Raw genomic sequence first — 13,614 nt, forward strand, 5'->3', positions numbered from 1 at the left:
GAAAGAGATCAAGGCTCTTGAGGAACTGGAAGGAAGTCCACGTGGGCAGAACGGAGCAGTGGAGGGGAAGCGGCAGAATATGAGATTGGAGGGAGAGGCGGGAGTTGGATGGCCAAGGCCATGAAAGCCCGAACAAGGTAACGGGAAACCACTGAAGACTTTCCCAAGGAGGAGAAATGGCCCAATTCCCTGTGCTGCTCCAAGGAGAGCTGATGGGAGGGGGCACCCTGGACATCAAAGAAGTAGTTAAGGGGCTGTTGTGGGATCCAGCTGAGATCACGACAATGTCATGAAGAGAGGCAGGGTGATTCAGGAGTCGTTTTGGAATCAGAATGTACCGCACTCTGTTGTGCATTGGATGGAGGCAGCAGGGAGGGGGAGAGAATCAGTTTCTGGCCTGAACACTTGAGTTGACTGAGAGGCCACACTTGGAGGTGGGAAGAGCAGGAAGGTCCGGGCAGGGAGTTCGGTTGGACACGTGGGACTGAAGGTGCCGTGAAGCAGCCAGCTGGGAGCTGGACACAGACAGCGGGAGGAATCGGGCTGGAGCTTAGGAACAGGGTGAACTGGAGCGCTTTTCTAGGATGCTAGCATGGAATGGTCTTTACGTTCTTAAACTGGTAGCAATGTAATTACATCGTCTGTTTAGTTAATTTGGGACCAGACATAGTTACCAACCGAATGTATTTATTCATATTCAGAGCACATCATTTGCAGCAGATGGGTGGTATTCAGGATAAGCAAACATGAAATGCCAGCCAGTTATATAAAATTTATTTCTTTAAATGTATCACCCAAGTAATACATAATTTTTATAGCTCAATTTTATATAAGAAAAAGACTAAAATTAACGACAATTCCACCACAAAAGTTTTATTTTATTCACAAATACTTTTTGGGGGGCTATTAAAAGTAGCAGAAGGGAGGGGGGTAGACAAACAGTAGAGCAGAGTTTACAGCAAAACAGAAGCCCAGCAGCAGAGTCTCAACAAAGATTTGATGTAAGAAGCAGAGTCAGGAGAGAAAATGTATTCATGTACTTAACAATTTTCTCTTGAGCATCTACTGAGCGCCAAGGACTATTTTAAGTTCCAAAGCAAGAATTAGAGACTGCAGAGTATTTTGTCTGGCCAATACCGGGTTTCAAACTTCATTGCCAACCTTTAAATTTTGTAATATCTTACACTAAAAAAAAAATACGAATGTCTACCTTGCCTTGAAAACTCAGAAGAGCCAGCAACACGGGGCCTGCAGTCCTGCCTGACAACTGGCTGACCCCGAGTCACCTTGGCCTCTTCAGGCTCATGCTCCCTCCAGGGACAGCTGCAGTCCCTAGGGCTTCCCAAGGTCTCCCTCTTATTTCACACTCTTCCAGCTTCCTTCATTCTTTACCGTACCTTCCTACCCCTGGAGGTCTGTGACCCAGGCTGGAGATGCAAAATCAAATTCTTCATTGCTGCTGCTCCGTCCAGAGCCAGGGAAACCAGGGAGTGACTAGCTCTGCACTTTAAAAAAATGACTCTCGTGACAGTGTGGGGCATGGGCTGAAGGGAGCTGGCAATTAAGCTAGTCATCAGAATAATTAAGAGGGAAAATAGGTGTGGCCCAAGGGCACTAGGTAGGGATGGGAGTGGGGCAGGGTTGTGGCTGGGTACCTGAGGGAGTGAGGAGAGAGATCTACACAGGGTCCTGGATTGAATCAGATGTGTTCTCTGTAATAACTACTCACATTTAAATGTCTGTGCAAACAGTAATTTGAAGTCTTTGCCATGGTTGTAAATTCATAAGATGGCACATACAATTACGCGTCTCAGATGATAAACCAGACAAATTTCAAGACACAACACTTTGACTTTATTATAATAATAATTAGCCACTTTGAACTGATATGCATAAAGGGAACTGCAAATAATGTTCTCAGAGGGGTAAATATTTTATTTCTGGCAATCGATTCTATATCATTTAAATTGTATTTTACTTTTAGGTAACTAGATTTAAGCTATTTTAGAATGTGCATAGTTTTAAAATGTTTTTTTTTTTATAGTGTTTATTTTAAAGTATACTATGTGTGTTGTTGAATCATATATCTTAGTAAAGATTATTACAGTTCTGAAAATAGTAAATATGAATGTTGGAACCATGACTATAATGACATGACTGTTCCTTCATTATATTCCCCATTTAGTACCTCCATGAAAACGGGATTGTCCATCGTGATCTCAAACCAGAGAACCTTCTCTATGCAACTCCAGCCCCAGACGCACCACTCAAAATTGGTGAGGACGTGTCCTGATGTTTCATGACCCCTTTTCCCAGAGCAGGAGACATTTATTCTGTGGAATTTTAGAATACGGCTCCATTCAATTTCCTCGAATCCTTGCTGTCCGTGAAGGAATAATGCACAGTGTCGGAAGCCTGTGTGCCGTCCTGGAACATGAATCTGGAATCGTGCCTAAAGTTAGCGCTGCATTGCTGGACTCAGATGGAATCACAGCTCTTGGAAATAACAGGCACAAGGGGGTGACCTTGTATCTTGTAGATATGTTTATGTAGAAGAAATCACACATAACATAACACTTCTTTCTTGGTTATTAACTTTTATTCCACAAATTAGATGGAGCTTAATTTTAGATAATCAAGAACTTTGCCGCAAAATGTTTGGTGCCGGTCAGTGAATGTAGGCTCTGAGTCTCTTGTTCATGTGAACAGAGGTAAGGGTAGGTCTGCGCTTCCCAAAGTGCAGCCACAGAGCGCTGGCTCCCGGCTGACGGGACAAGGGTGCACCATTCCCTTTTGGGGAAGTGGAAGTGGTTTGCAGAGGTGCTGAGGTTGGTCAAATAAGTTAGAAATGCCAATTTAAACAAGATTATTTCTTCAAAACGTCCCCCAAACCTGAAAAAGGCTTTCCCCAGACCTTATTTGACCCTGGAAACCTTGTGTTCCCCGAATATGCACTTTGAAGAACAACAAAGATGAACTTTGGGAAATCCTGATCTACGCGAAGAGGTTTTTCAATCAGCATTTTAGACAAAAGTATATTAAGCATTACTTTGCATGTGCCTTCGGAAGCAAATCTTCATTTGCCAATAAAAAGAGTGAAATTTATTTTAGACGGGCTCTCCTTAGCAGAATCTGTTCCGCCTTGCCTGGAAGGGGTTTAAAGTTTTCTAAATGAAGTCCTCTGAAGGACATTACTCCCAGTGCTATTCTTTCTAATGCTAATCTGATGAGTTCACGGCATTCGTGTTAACGCCTTTGAAAGTGAAGTTATGCATCTCACAGAAGCGCTCAGACAACACCGTGGGCTGGGTGACGCAGGAGCCTGGAGGAAAGAGCCGAGTCCTGCTGCTGCAGCCTGTTCTCATAATCACCCCTGAAAGGCGGTGGACGGCAGGGGGGCTCCCATCTCCTTTGACACCACTTTCAAAGATTTTACCCTTAAAGACTTTTCTTTAAATGGATGGAGAGATACTAATTTAGGCAGGGGCGCCTTCTTTCTGAAGGACTTCCTGCTGCTTCCTCTGATAAGGGTCGGCACCTCTGTGGAAAAACGGGTTTATCTTTGAAGTCTAAAATGGCAATTTTGAACCTGCCTCTCTTGAAAAATGTCCTTAAAAGGGTTCCTGGTGTTTCCTGGGTGAGACAGATGTAGTCCAGCAAGGAGACCATACGGATACCACTTTTGATCATGTTTTATCTAGGTAATATTCTGAGGAATAAATAAAAAAGACTTTTGCCAAGAAAAAAAAAGAAAGTCATATTCCTCATAAGAGAGTAAATTCTTATTCGTCAAATACACTAGGAATGGCACTATTTTGAAGGAGAATAAACCTTGTGATGCTTCTGTTAATTTCTTCAACATATATGGGAGTCTAATGTTTTATTTTGATTTGTTCCGATGGAGTAAAAGCTCTGGATTATATTGCTAACTCCATAGTGTCCTTTAGAGTTAGTTTCATAAATCTCAGAATTAATATTTAACAAAATATATCTCTTGCATCTATTACTTCAAGAAGAAATTGCTTATTTCCTAAAAGCTAGGGATTATAGAGAAAAGTATAAAAAAGTATTTAGGAGTCATATTTTTCTCTAATTTAAAGCAAGACTTAGATTATTATTGGTGTTGTTTTTAGTTTTCTCTCCCTGGTGACTGGTCTCCATCTACATCCACCCATCATCCAATCCAAAAACAAACCAACACATAAAAAAGTTACTTTTCTTTTGAAGAACGGAGGTATTCTGTCATTGTATAAAAGCTGAGACAAAACTTGCTTTTTTCATTTTCTTCTTGTGTCGCTAGCTGATTTTGGACTCTCCAAAATTGTGGAACATCAAGTGCTCATGAAGACAGTGTGTGGAACGCCAGGGTACTGCGGTAGGCTCCTTAGTACTGACATTCTACTTTCATTGTTATTTATAGCATATTTTTACTTAATGTTCTTATTTTTAACTCCTAATATTCGTATTTGCAATGTTTACAATTTGACGTGAGTTTCTCACAAGGAAGGCATGTACCAATCATCCTCAGACCACCTCCTGCTCTTTGTGAGGGGCTCTATGAGGTTGGTTTCAGGGCACTCCTGTTAGAACAGCAGGGGTGGGGGGCCCGGGGAGGGAGGACTGGGTACCCTGAATCTGCCTTGGACTCACTCGGGAGTAGCAAGATCATCACCAGAAAGAAGGCAGGGAAACAGCTCTGTTTGTGTTTGGAGTTAAAGCCATGAGCCTTTTAGCACTTCCTTTTTTGCTTTTACTTGGAAGGAGAGAGCTTGTCATTCATTCAGATGGTATGCAGGACAGCAGCAGGAAGGGGGTAATCCCTAGTTCGCAATGCCCTAGCCTCATTGATAAAAGGTCTGAGCCGGCGGAGATCACATCCACAACATAAGGCCACTGTAGAGCAAACCGGTTTTATTGCATGTGCCTGGGTGCAGGCGAGCTGAGCCGAAAAGGGGTCAGCCTCGAATAGCAGTTGGGGTGTAGGTTATATACTCTACTTTTAGCTTCCTACAGTTCCTGCCGATGTACCCTGCCTGGCCCATTGTCCACTTTGCAGTTGGACTGGTCTGGTATCTCGTCTGTCATCTGCTGGGTGATTCATTGCCTTGCAGATAATCCAGATAATCCTCATCCATTCTCAACAGAAGGCTGAGCAAAGTTCATGCAAGGAACTCAATTTCCACAGTTTCCACCTTTTGCAAGCTTTTACCTTTACCCTTTAAAACATTACCGACCCTTTCAATTAACAGAAGGGCTTCAGATAGGATTTCCCAACCAGAGCTCCCAGTCTCTTGAAATAAACAGTACAACAGTCCTCACACCCTCCTTCCCAGTCTCCCAGGATGGCCTGAGGCACCCCATGTACAGTCCACAGTCCAGAGACAGAGCAATAGTTGTTAATCCGCACAAGCATGATACACAGTCTTTTTTTCTTGATGGCTAAATTCATCTGGCAACAACCTAAAGCTTGCAAAAATTATCAAAAACTTCTAAAGATTTTGTGACTAATGAATATTTCACAAGCAAATTAAAAACCTAATCTGGAAAAGAGACAAGATGAAAAATTATCAGTCACAAGATTCGTTATCTTTTAGGATCATCGTCTTTTCACACAAGTTTTCCTTGACTCACTCATCTCTTCAACAAAATCCCCTGTTGTATACTCAGGCCAGTGCTTGGCACTGACTGGGGAGACTCATTTCCAGGTCCCAGCCCCACCTGAGGGGCTCACATTCTATAGGGGGACAGGCATGGAAACCAAAAAAGTATAGTACCTTAAGAAATACCACGTTTATGTGCCTGGAAAGCCATTATGAAAACACAGGAAACATGTGGTATTTGAAGTTACCTGTCTTATTCTTTCATGGCATCAGAAATAGACACATTATGCCCTGGCCAGTGTGGCTCCGTTGGTTCGGTGTCATCCTGTGCAACACAAAGTTGACAGTTTGATTTCCAGTCAGGACACATGCTGGGGTTGGGCTCAATCCCCGGTAGGGGGCATGCAGGAGGCAGCCAATTGATGTTTCACCCTCACATAGATGTTTCTCTCACTCTCTCTAAAAATCAGTTTTAAAACTCTAAAAAAAAAAGAAATAGACACATAAAAGCTACATAGCTAACTCACTTTTGCAACTACTGAATTCATAGAAATCAGACTGGAGAAGTACAGTATGAAATCCACCAAAATAAATGTACAATTAAATGCATAGAATGTAAATGCTGGAAGAAACCTTAAAGTTTATTTACTAACATTCTCATTTTACTAAGGTCCAATATGTATGATTTCCCCAAGATTCTACTAGTTAGTGGATCAGAGATGAGAACCAGGTCTCCAAGGGCCTATAAACAGAATTGTAAACTGTCCTCTTTAAAAAAGCAATATCGATAAATCAATACAAGTTTTCCATTATAGAAATACTTATGTTATTGCTTTTAATTTAAAATGTTTTCTATTTTAATTTTTTAAATGTAAAGAGTTATTACGTGGTCATTATAAGAAGTAAAAATGCAAATATTGATAATCAATATTAGTAACCTCATGCATTCTTTCTCCCCTTACTTCATGTTTCCATGTTCTCCTAAACATTTTATAATTTTGCTTTTAACTGGTTAGTTTTTCTGGTAAATCTACAGTATTATTTTATTGCTGTTCAAGTGTTCATGAAATCAATAATTACACAGAACTAAGTGTACTTATATTTCTATTAGATATTTACACTGTGCTTAATATTCTTTTTCTGGATCTTAAGCTCTCTGAGGACAAGAGCAGTTTATCAATTAGGAGTCAATTCAGAAAAATCACAATAACTGTGGCTTAAGATAGAAGTTGATTTCTCTCATGTCAGAAGTCTAGAAATAGGCAATCCTGGTGGGTTCCATGACTACGGCTTGGCAGGTGTGAAGGATCTTTTTGCCAGGGATCTTGGCTTTTTCTGTCTTGTTCTACCATTTCTTAGTGTGCTTCCTCTTGGTCCAAAATGGCTGCTGGAAATTAGTCATTACATCTGCATTCTACACAACAGGAAGGAGAAAATACTAAAAAATAATGTACTGCCCAACCAGTGTGGCCTAGTAGACGGAGTATCTTCCCATGCACCAACAGGTCACCGGATCAATTCCTGCTCAGGGCACATGCCCGAGTTGCAGGTTTGATCCCCAGTAAGGGGCAGCTGATCACTGTGTCTCTCTCATCAATGTTTCTATCTCTCTCTCCCTCTTCTTCACTTCTCTCTAAAATATCAATAAAAACATATTTTTTAAAGAAAAAGAATGTACCTTTTCACTGTGAAATAGACTTATGGAAGGCCCACATGTCATGTCCACTTCCATCTCATTGCCAGTACTTGGTTACAGTCTTCACCCTGCCACATGAGCTGGACAGGCTGCTACCCCAAGTGAGTTCAGGGTTCTGTTACTAAAGATGAGTATTTCATTAGACAACTGGCTACCTCTACAACAAATTTAGGAGTAATTTCTCTATTCCTAAAAAAAAAAAAAAAACAAGTGAGAGCCATTGTACTACACCACGTTCCCTGTGGGCATCTTCTTGATTTGTTTTTGTATATTTTGTTTTCCTTAGAACTGTGAGCTGACAACCTGTCCATGACTCTTCTCTTCTAATGGTGCTGTAGGCACTTAGCCTTTCTCTATTCATACATCTTTATTTGCCCTCCTCCTGTATTTCTTTCAGGCTTCCAGATCTCCAAGACCAAGGTGGGGGGGTGCTGAATTTAGTACCATGTGCCAAAATGGGGTTGCCCATTTATGGTCACTAATTGCTGATCAATTGGTAAGGGCAAAGAGAACTGAAAAAAAAAAAATTGATAGAACACTTAAAGGGTTTCCCACAAGAAAGCTGATGAGTAATTTAGTAATTGTTATCTAATACCAAACACTAAGTATTACAAAGAAGTAGGTAGGTTGGAACAATTCCCTGGGAATTGAACAGCCCTGAAATGGGGAGATCAGGAAGCGATTACATGAGTGATCCCTCAGAGTCCCTTCTGTGACTCAGAGAGAGCAGCAACCTTTCAAGGGCTTCAATAATAGCGGTAGGAGCAGTTCTTTTTTGCAGCATTACAGAATGGTCATTCTGTAAATGAATGGTTCATTCATTGATAAAATGAACATTCGTTTCGATTTTAGGCACTGAGATGACAAGAGTAAGTAAATACAGTATGGTCTTGCCTTTCAAGGATTTCATGGGCCATACAAGAAGGAACTGTACACAATAAATCCAAGTACATTTTATATTTATCTGAGCCAAAGGCTCAAGGGTACAGAGGGGAGGGAGCAATTAATCCTGCTTAGAGAGGTCTTCACAGCGGAGGAGCATTTGAGCTGGACATGAAGGATGAGTAGGAGCTTAACAAGTGAAGAGGTGGCCACAAGGCCTTCTTTGTCAGCAGGCACAGGAAAAGTCACAGAGGAGGGGTAGCATCTGGCACGTTCAGGGATTGTTTATTACCTCGTCACTTTGCATGACTGGAACATATAGACTCCTTGGTGAAGAGGATACAGAGGGACTTGGAAAGGTCAGATGGACCATATTTTCAAAGAATTTGTGCATCAGTCTAAATAATTCAGACTTGCTTTAATAGATAATAGTGATCTATCAAAGGTTCTTAATCAGAGCCCTCATATTTTTTAATCAAATCTGTATTTTATAAATACCTTGACAATGACATTATGACAGCTGGAATTGAGAAGAAAAGAGGGTTTTTTGTGTGTTTTTTTAAAAAAAGACAAATTCGAAAGCTATTACAAGTGCTCTTTCTTGTCCTCATGTCAGAAATCTACACACAGTTTATTGTCACTTCACAGTTTCTCAACAAATAATGTATTTGTTCTACTCCTAAATTCAATAATTTATTTTTTAAATATAAATGACTGTAAAAATACTATATCAAATGCTGTCCTTGCCATAAACAAGCCTATCTTACAGATAATGTCATCTTATAACGAATGCTTATTTTCCACTTACTATTTTTTTTCCTTGCAAATATCTATGTCACCCTAAGGCTGCATAATGAGGAAAAAGGGAACTGAGTGATTGCCAGTGATCAAGATAATCTTTCCACCCTGCTGTAGAGGTAGAAGCTCACCAAGAAGGAATCATTTGCTATTTTATAAGAAAAGGAAGAGAAAGAAACAAGAAAACTGAAGTGTGGGAGGGGAGAGAATTGACATGGAAAATTAACATGCTTTGTGGACTGTGAAGTACTAAATATATGCATGAAATTACTTTTATAGGGTGAGGCAGACTTGGAAGTCAAAAACAAGTAAGTTCAATGTACTTAATTACAAACATACGGTCTAACTTATATATAAATAAACACATTTATTTATACATTCTCTTGACCCAATGAAAATATCTCAAAGTAGGAGTAGAGGAGGAGGCAGGATTTAAAATACATACCTGTGTATAGTAACACAGAAAAACTGGAAAAGCTGAGTTATGGAAAAACAAGTGACAGTACAGTGACATCAGGGCAAAGGAAGTGGACAGCCTAGAACAAAGGAAAGATGCCGAGTTCTAAATTTAAAAAAAATTTAATATAATAATGACTATTTCTATTTACCTGTCTTAAATTAGACTGTTTATAGATGAGGCTGGAGTCCCCTGTGAGGTTCCCCCTCGGTTCCAGCCCCTTGTCCCCTCACCACATTACAAGTACTGTCAAGAGTTTGGTGTGTGTCCTTCTGAGATACTTAGGTGGGGAGGAAACTGTCCAATTATAGAATGAGTTGGAAATGAGATCCAAATACAAGACTAGTGAGATTCACTGTCATGCTACATGCCTTTACACGGAGACAACATTTAACTTGAAGTGTTTGAGGTCCATATAATTGATGGAGAGGGAGGATAGGAGCTTCTTTCCTTGCTTATAAGAGTGATTACATCCTAGGCCCATTATTCCTATGTGCACTGGAAAGTGGATGTTTATGTTATACCATTTGTCATTTGTCAAGAAATTAAAAAAAGAAAAGTCACACATTCGGTCTCATTCATAGACCCTTTATTTACCCCAGAGGGTTCTCCTAAAAGTGAATCTCAAAATAAAAATCACAGATGCTGCATGTTTAAGCAAATATTATTTCCTGGGAAATGTGCCCAGTTGAAACAAAACTCCAGGCCAGAAAATTACAATTAGTGACCCAGCTAAATGAAATCAATGACTAATTCTCTGATATAGTCCATGAAGAGTTCAACATTAAAGAAATTCTCGACATCTTGTTCTTGGGCAAAGAAATAGATTTCTAGAAAAAAAAAATCCATTGGGCCATGGCTCCTGATAAATGTGCTGCAATCTAACTATGCAATATTACTACCAAAATGTCTTAACTGATTTAGATGTTTAAGGGTTAAATTCTATGGGTGTTGCTCAAACTACCCATGCCAATTACAGAAAATAAGGATAGTTGACCTTTGAACAACTTGGGGGTTAGAGGTGCCAACCCCCACAGTCAAAAATCTGTGTATATCTTTTTACGTCCTCAAAACTTAACTATCAATAGTCTACTGTTGATGGGAAGCCTTACTGATCACATAAACTATTGATTAAAACATATTTTATGTATGTGTTATATACTATATTCTTATGAAAAAGTAAGCTAGAGAAAAGAAAATGTCAGTAAGAAAGTCATAAGGAGAAGGAAATACATTTACAGTACTATATGTATTTATTGAAAAAAAATCTGTGTAAGTGGCCTGTGCAGTTCGCACCCACGTTGTTCCAGGGCCTACTCTACAAGTGATTAGAGTAGAAAGTAAACTTATATGGTGATGGGTTAGACAAAAAATATGTCTAATACCAATTATCTAATTAATCCATAAGTTTAATTAATTAAACTGTGTATGTTCCTATTTCATATTTCTACTCGTCTATTTATTCAAATTCTATTTTCAAGGTTCCAAGCTGTTAAGAATTTATTATCTCTTGGCATTTGCCAGGGTCTCATTATCACAGTCATAATTCCATGTTGTTGCCACATTACAATGTTTTAAAGAAATAATCTATTATGTTCATACCAAAATTAAAGATAATTTTTCAACAACCTATAGTCAGTCAGAAGAGATTTCTGCCACAAGAACAGAACAACTACTCACTGAAAAATGTAGGAAAATTTAAATGAAATAAAAGAAGTAAATATAAAGTGCAAGCTTTCAGAATATTTTCATTATAGACATGTTTTTGTTGCTTGCTAGAGGACTAAATAGCTAAAGTAAAATAATATTATCAAATGACATTGGTAATCGAATCATGTAAAAGGTGACCTCACCTGAAAATTAATTAAATATGCCTAATGATGACTTTCTCTTCACTATGAACTTTTTAAAAACTAGAAGAATTAAATATACAGTAAAAATGTCAACTGCACTTTGTGTACATTCTGCTTGACAAGCTAATGTGTATACATCAGGGTTCCCACGGGGCTTGTTGATGATAGGAAGGCAGCGGGAAGGTGAGGGGAAGAAAGGAAATGCTAAGCAGGTGGATAAAAGGTGCCCAGGCCCAGCTCCTGTTCCTGACCACAGTCCTTCTTTGTCCCTGAAATACACTGTGTCCCTGAAATACAGCCATCATATGACTGTCCCAGAGGCATGATTGCGGTGTTCAATCCAAACGAACAAGTGCCCGGTGAAGGAAAAAGTGGTGAGGAAAGGCCAGAGCCCATTTGTTCTTGACCTTGCAGAGGACAGGACTCTGCAGGTTGAAAGCAGATTTTCTTTAAGCTGTCTTGAGAGTTTTACATCTAGAGGAAATGAATCTCATGGGGTCTTTGCATTGGTCTGGTACTGACATAAACAACGTGTATTCTGTGGAACTTCCATTGTGTAGCTGTTTGCTCCTTTTTTTATTTAATAAATATTTAGTGAGCTCCTGTTACATCCCAGGCAGTGTTCTAGGTGCTAGAGATCGAGCCATGGGGGAAAAATACTCTTTAAGGACAGTACATTTCAGTGGAAGAAGATAAATACAAACAAATGAATGTGTAAATTAGCTGGAAAGAGGTGGTGATTTCTATGGAAGACTATAGAGTTGGGAAAGAGAATAGGGAGTGCTAGGAGCCTGGGCTGCAATTTAAACAGGGTGATCTGGGAGGTTCATTCAAGAGGGAGCATAAGAGCAAGGACTTGAATGAGGGGAGGGAGACAGCAAACTATGTGATGTCTAGGGAGAGATCATTCCAGGCTGAGAGGACAGAGTACACCAGCCCCCAGGCTGGAACAGGCCTGCGTGCCTCTAAGGTTCAGCAAAGAGATTGGTTGATTGAGTGAAGCGACAAGGCAGTGGGCCTGGTGGGGGGCGGGGGGGAGGGCAGAGAGCTCCAATTGGAAGGACGGAGTTAACATTTACTGAGATGGGGAAGACTTTGGGACCTTGTTGATTTTGGGAGAAGGGGGGAGATGTCATGTGGGCAGAAGGGTATATATGTTTGAAGTTCAGAGCAAAGACATCGCTGTTGATACATGGGCATTATCAGCATATAGGTGCTATTTAAAGGCATGATACTATCCAGGATGGAAAGGAAACAGCCCAGACTGATCCCTGGGCAATACCATCAGGAGGCCAGAGGGGAGAAGGAACTACATTTATCATTCATAGATATCACATAGTAGAGAAAGCTCCGCAGGACAGAAGTAGGAATTGTGCTGTAAGGCACAGATTTGGGGCTCAGTACGCAAAACAACTTTTTAACATCTAAAGCTGTCGGCGGTAGGATAGGCTGCCTCCCTGGCTTGGAAAATGCTCACAAAAGCCGACTGACGCATCTCTCGGGATTCAGGGCTATCAACAAGGAAGGGAGGAGGAGTCCTGCTAATATTTATATCACCCAGCAGATACACGGTACATGGTTTTTAAACATTGTCACTGAAGCTGTTGAAGAACATGGCAATCAGTTCAATCAAAGTTAACCATATATAATATGGCCTGAGATGGCTGATAAAATGGAGTCTAAAGAAATCCTCACCAACATCATATCTTCACTTCTCCTGTTCTCTTTGGTTTAGCATCAGTGTTTGAAGGTCTTGGTAACCCTTAATTTTTGGCTCCCCGAACTAGAAAGCATCTTCTGTACCCACTTATTTGTAACTGTAAGTGACTGCTTTCGGAACAGAACCAGCCGGCTGGAGAATTCCCAGAGCCATGAGGCTCAGCTCTGCTATCACTGTGTGAGGGCGGAGTGATGTGAGGGAGAAGTCAAAAGGAAGAGTGATTGATGGCATGTGGGTAGATGACTCGCTTAAAATATATTATTTGGGCCCTGAACACCCTGCAAAATGTTCCTTTTCAGAATGTTGCTGCAGAAAAGATACACATAAAATAAAAGAAGTTTCAAAAGAATCATTATTGATAGTTATCAGTGAGATTTATAGCACCGTTAGAGACAGTCCAGCCTTTGCCATGCTTAACAGGAGTCAGAGTTCGAATTCGACGTCCATTACTTCCCATTTGCATCTCCATGTCCACAGAGATACATAAATGGTGTCACAATAGGATGTCAGGTTTATTTATTCATTAGGTTAATTTATTTATACCCCACCTCATCCCACAATAATGGAAAGGCAGTTAATACTCCTTTGCTGTCCTGGGCCAGTGGCCC

General features: G+C 40.3%; 1 protein-coding gene across 1 annotated transcript in view; it reads left to right on the plus strand.

The window, feature by feature from the left end:
- The window catches only part of CAMK4 (calcium/calmodulin dependent protein kinase IV), a 140,728-nt gene that overhangs the window by 109,706 nt on the left and 17,408 nt on the right, over positions 1–13,614 (plus strand). The window contains exons 7-8 of the mRNA XM_036278914.1: positions 2,186–2,276; positions 4,301–4,375. Coding sequence (XP_036134807.1) covers positions 2,186–2,276; positions 4,301–4,375 — 166 coding nt within the window. The remainder of the gene's footprint in view (positions 1–2,185; positions 2,277–4,300; positions 4,376–13,614) is intronic.

The sequence above is a fragment of the Molossus molossus genome, unplaced genomic scaffold, assembly GCF_014108415.1.
Source record: "Molossus molossus isolate mMolMol1 unplaced genomic scaffold, mMolMol1.p scaffold_m16_p_3, whole genome shotgun sequence".
Classification (NCBI taxonomy): Eukaryota; Metazoa; Chordata; class Mammalia; order Chiroptera; family Molossidae; genus Molossus; species Molossus molossus.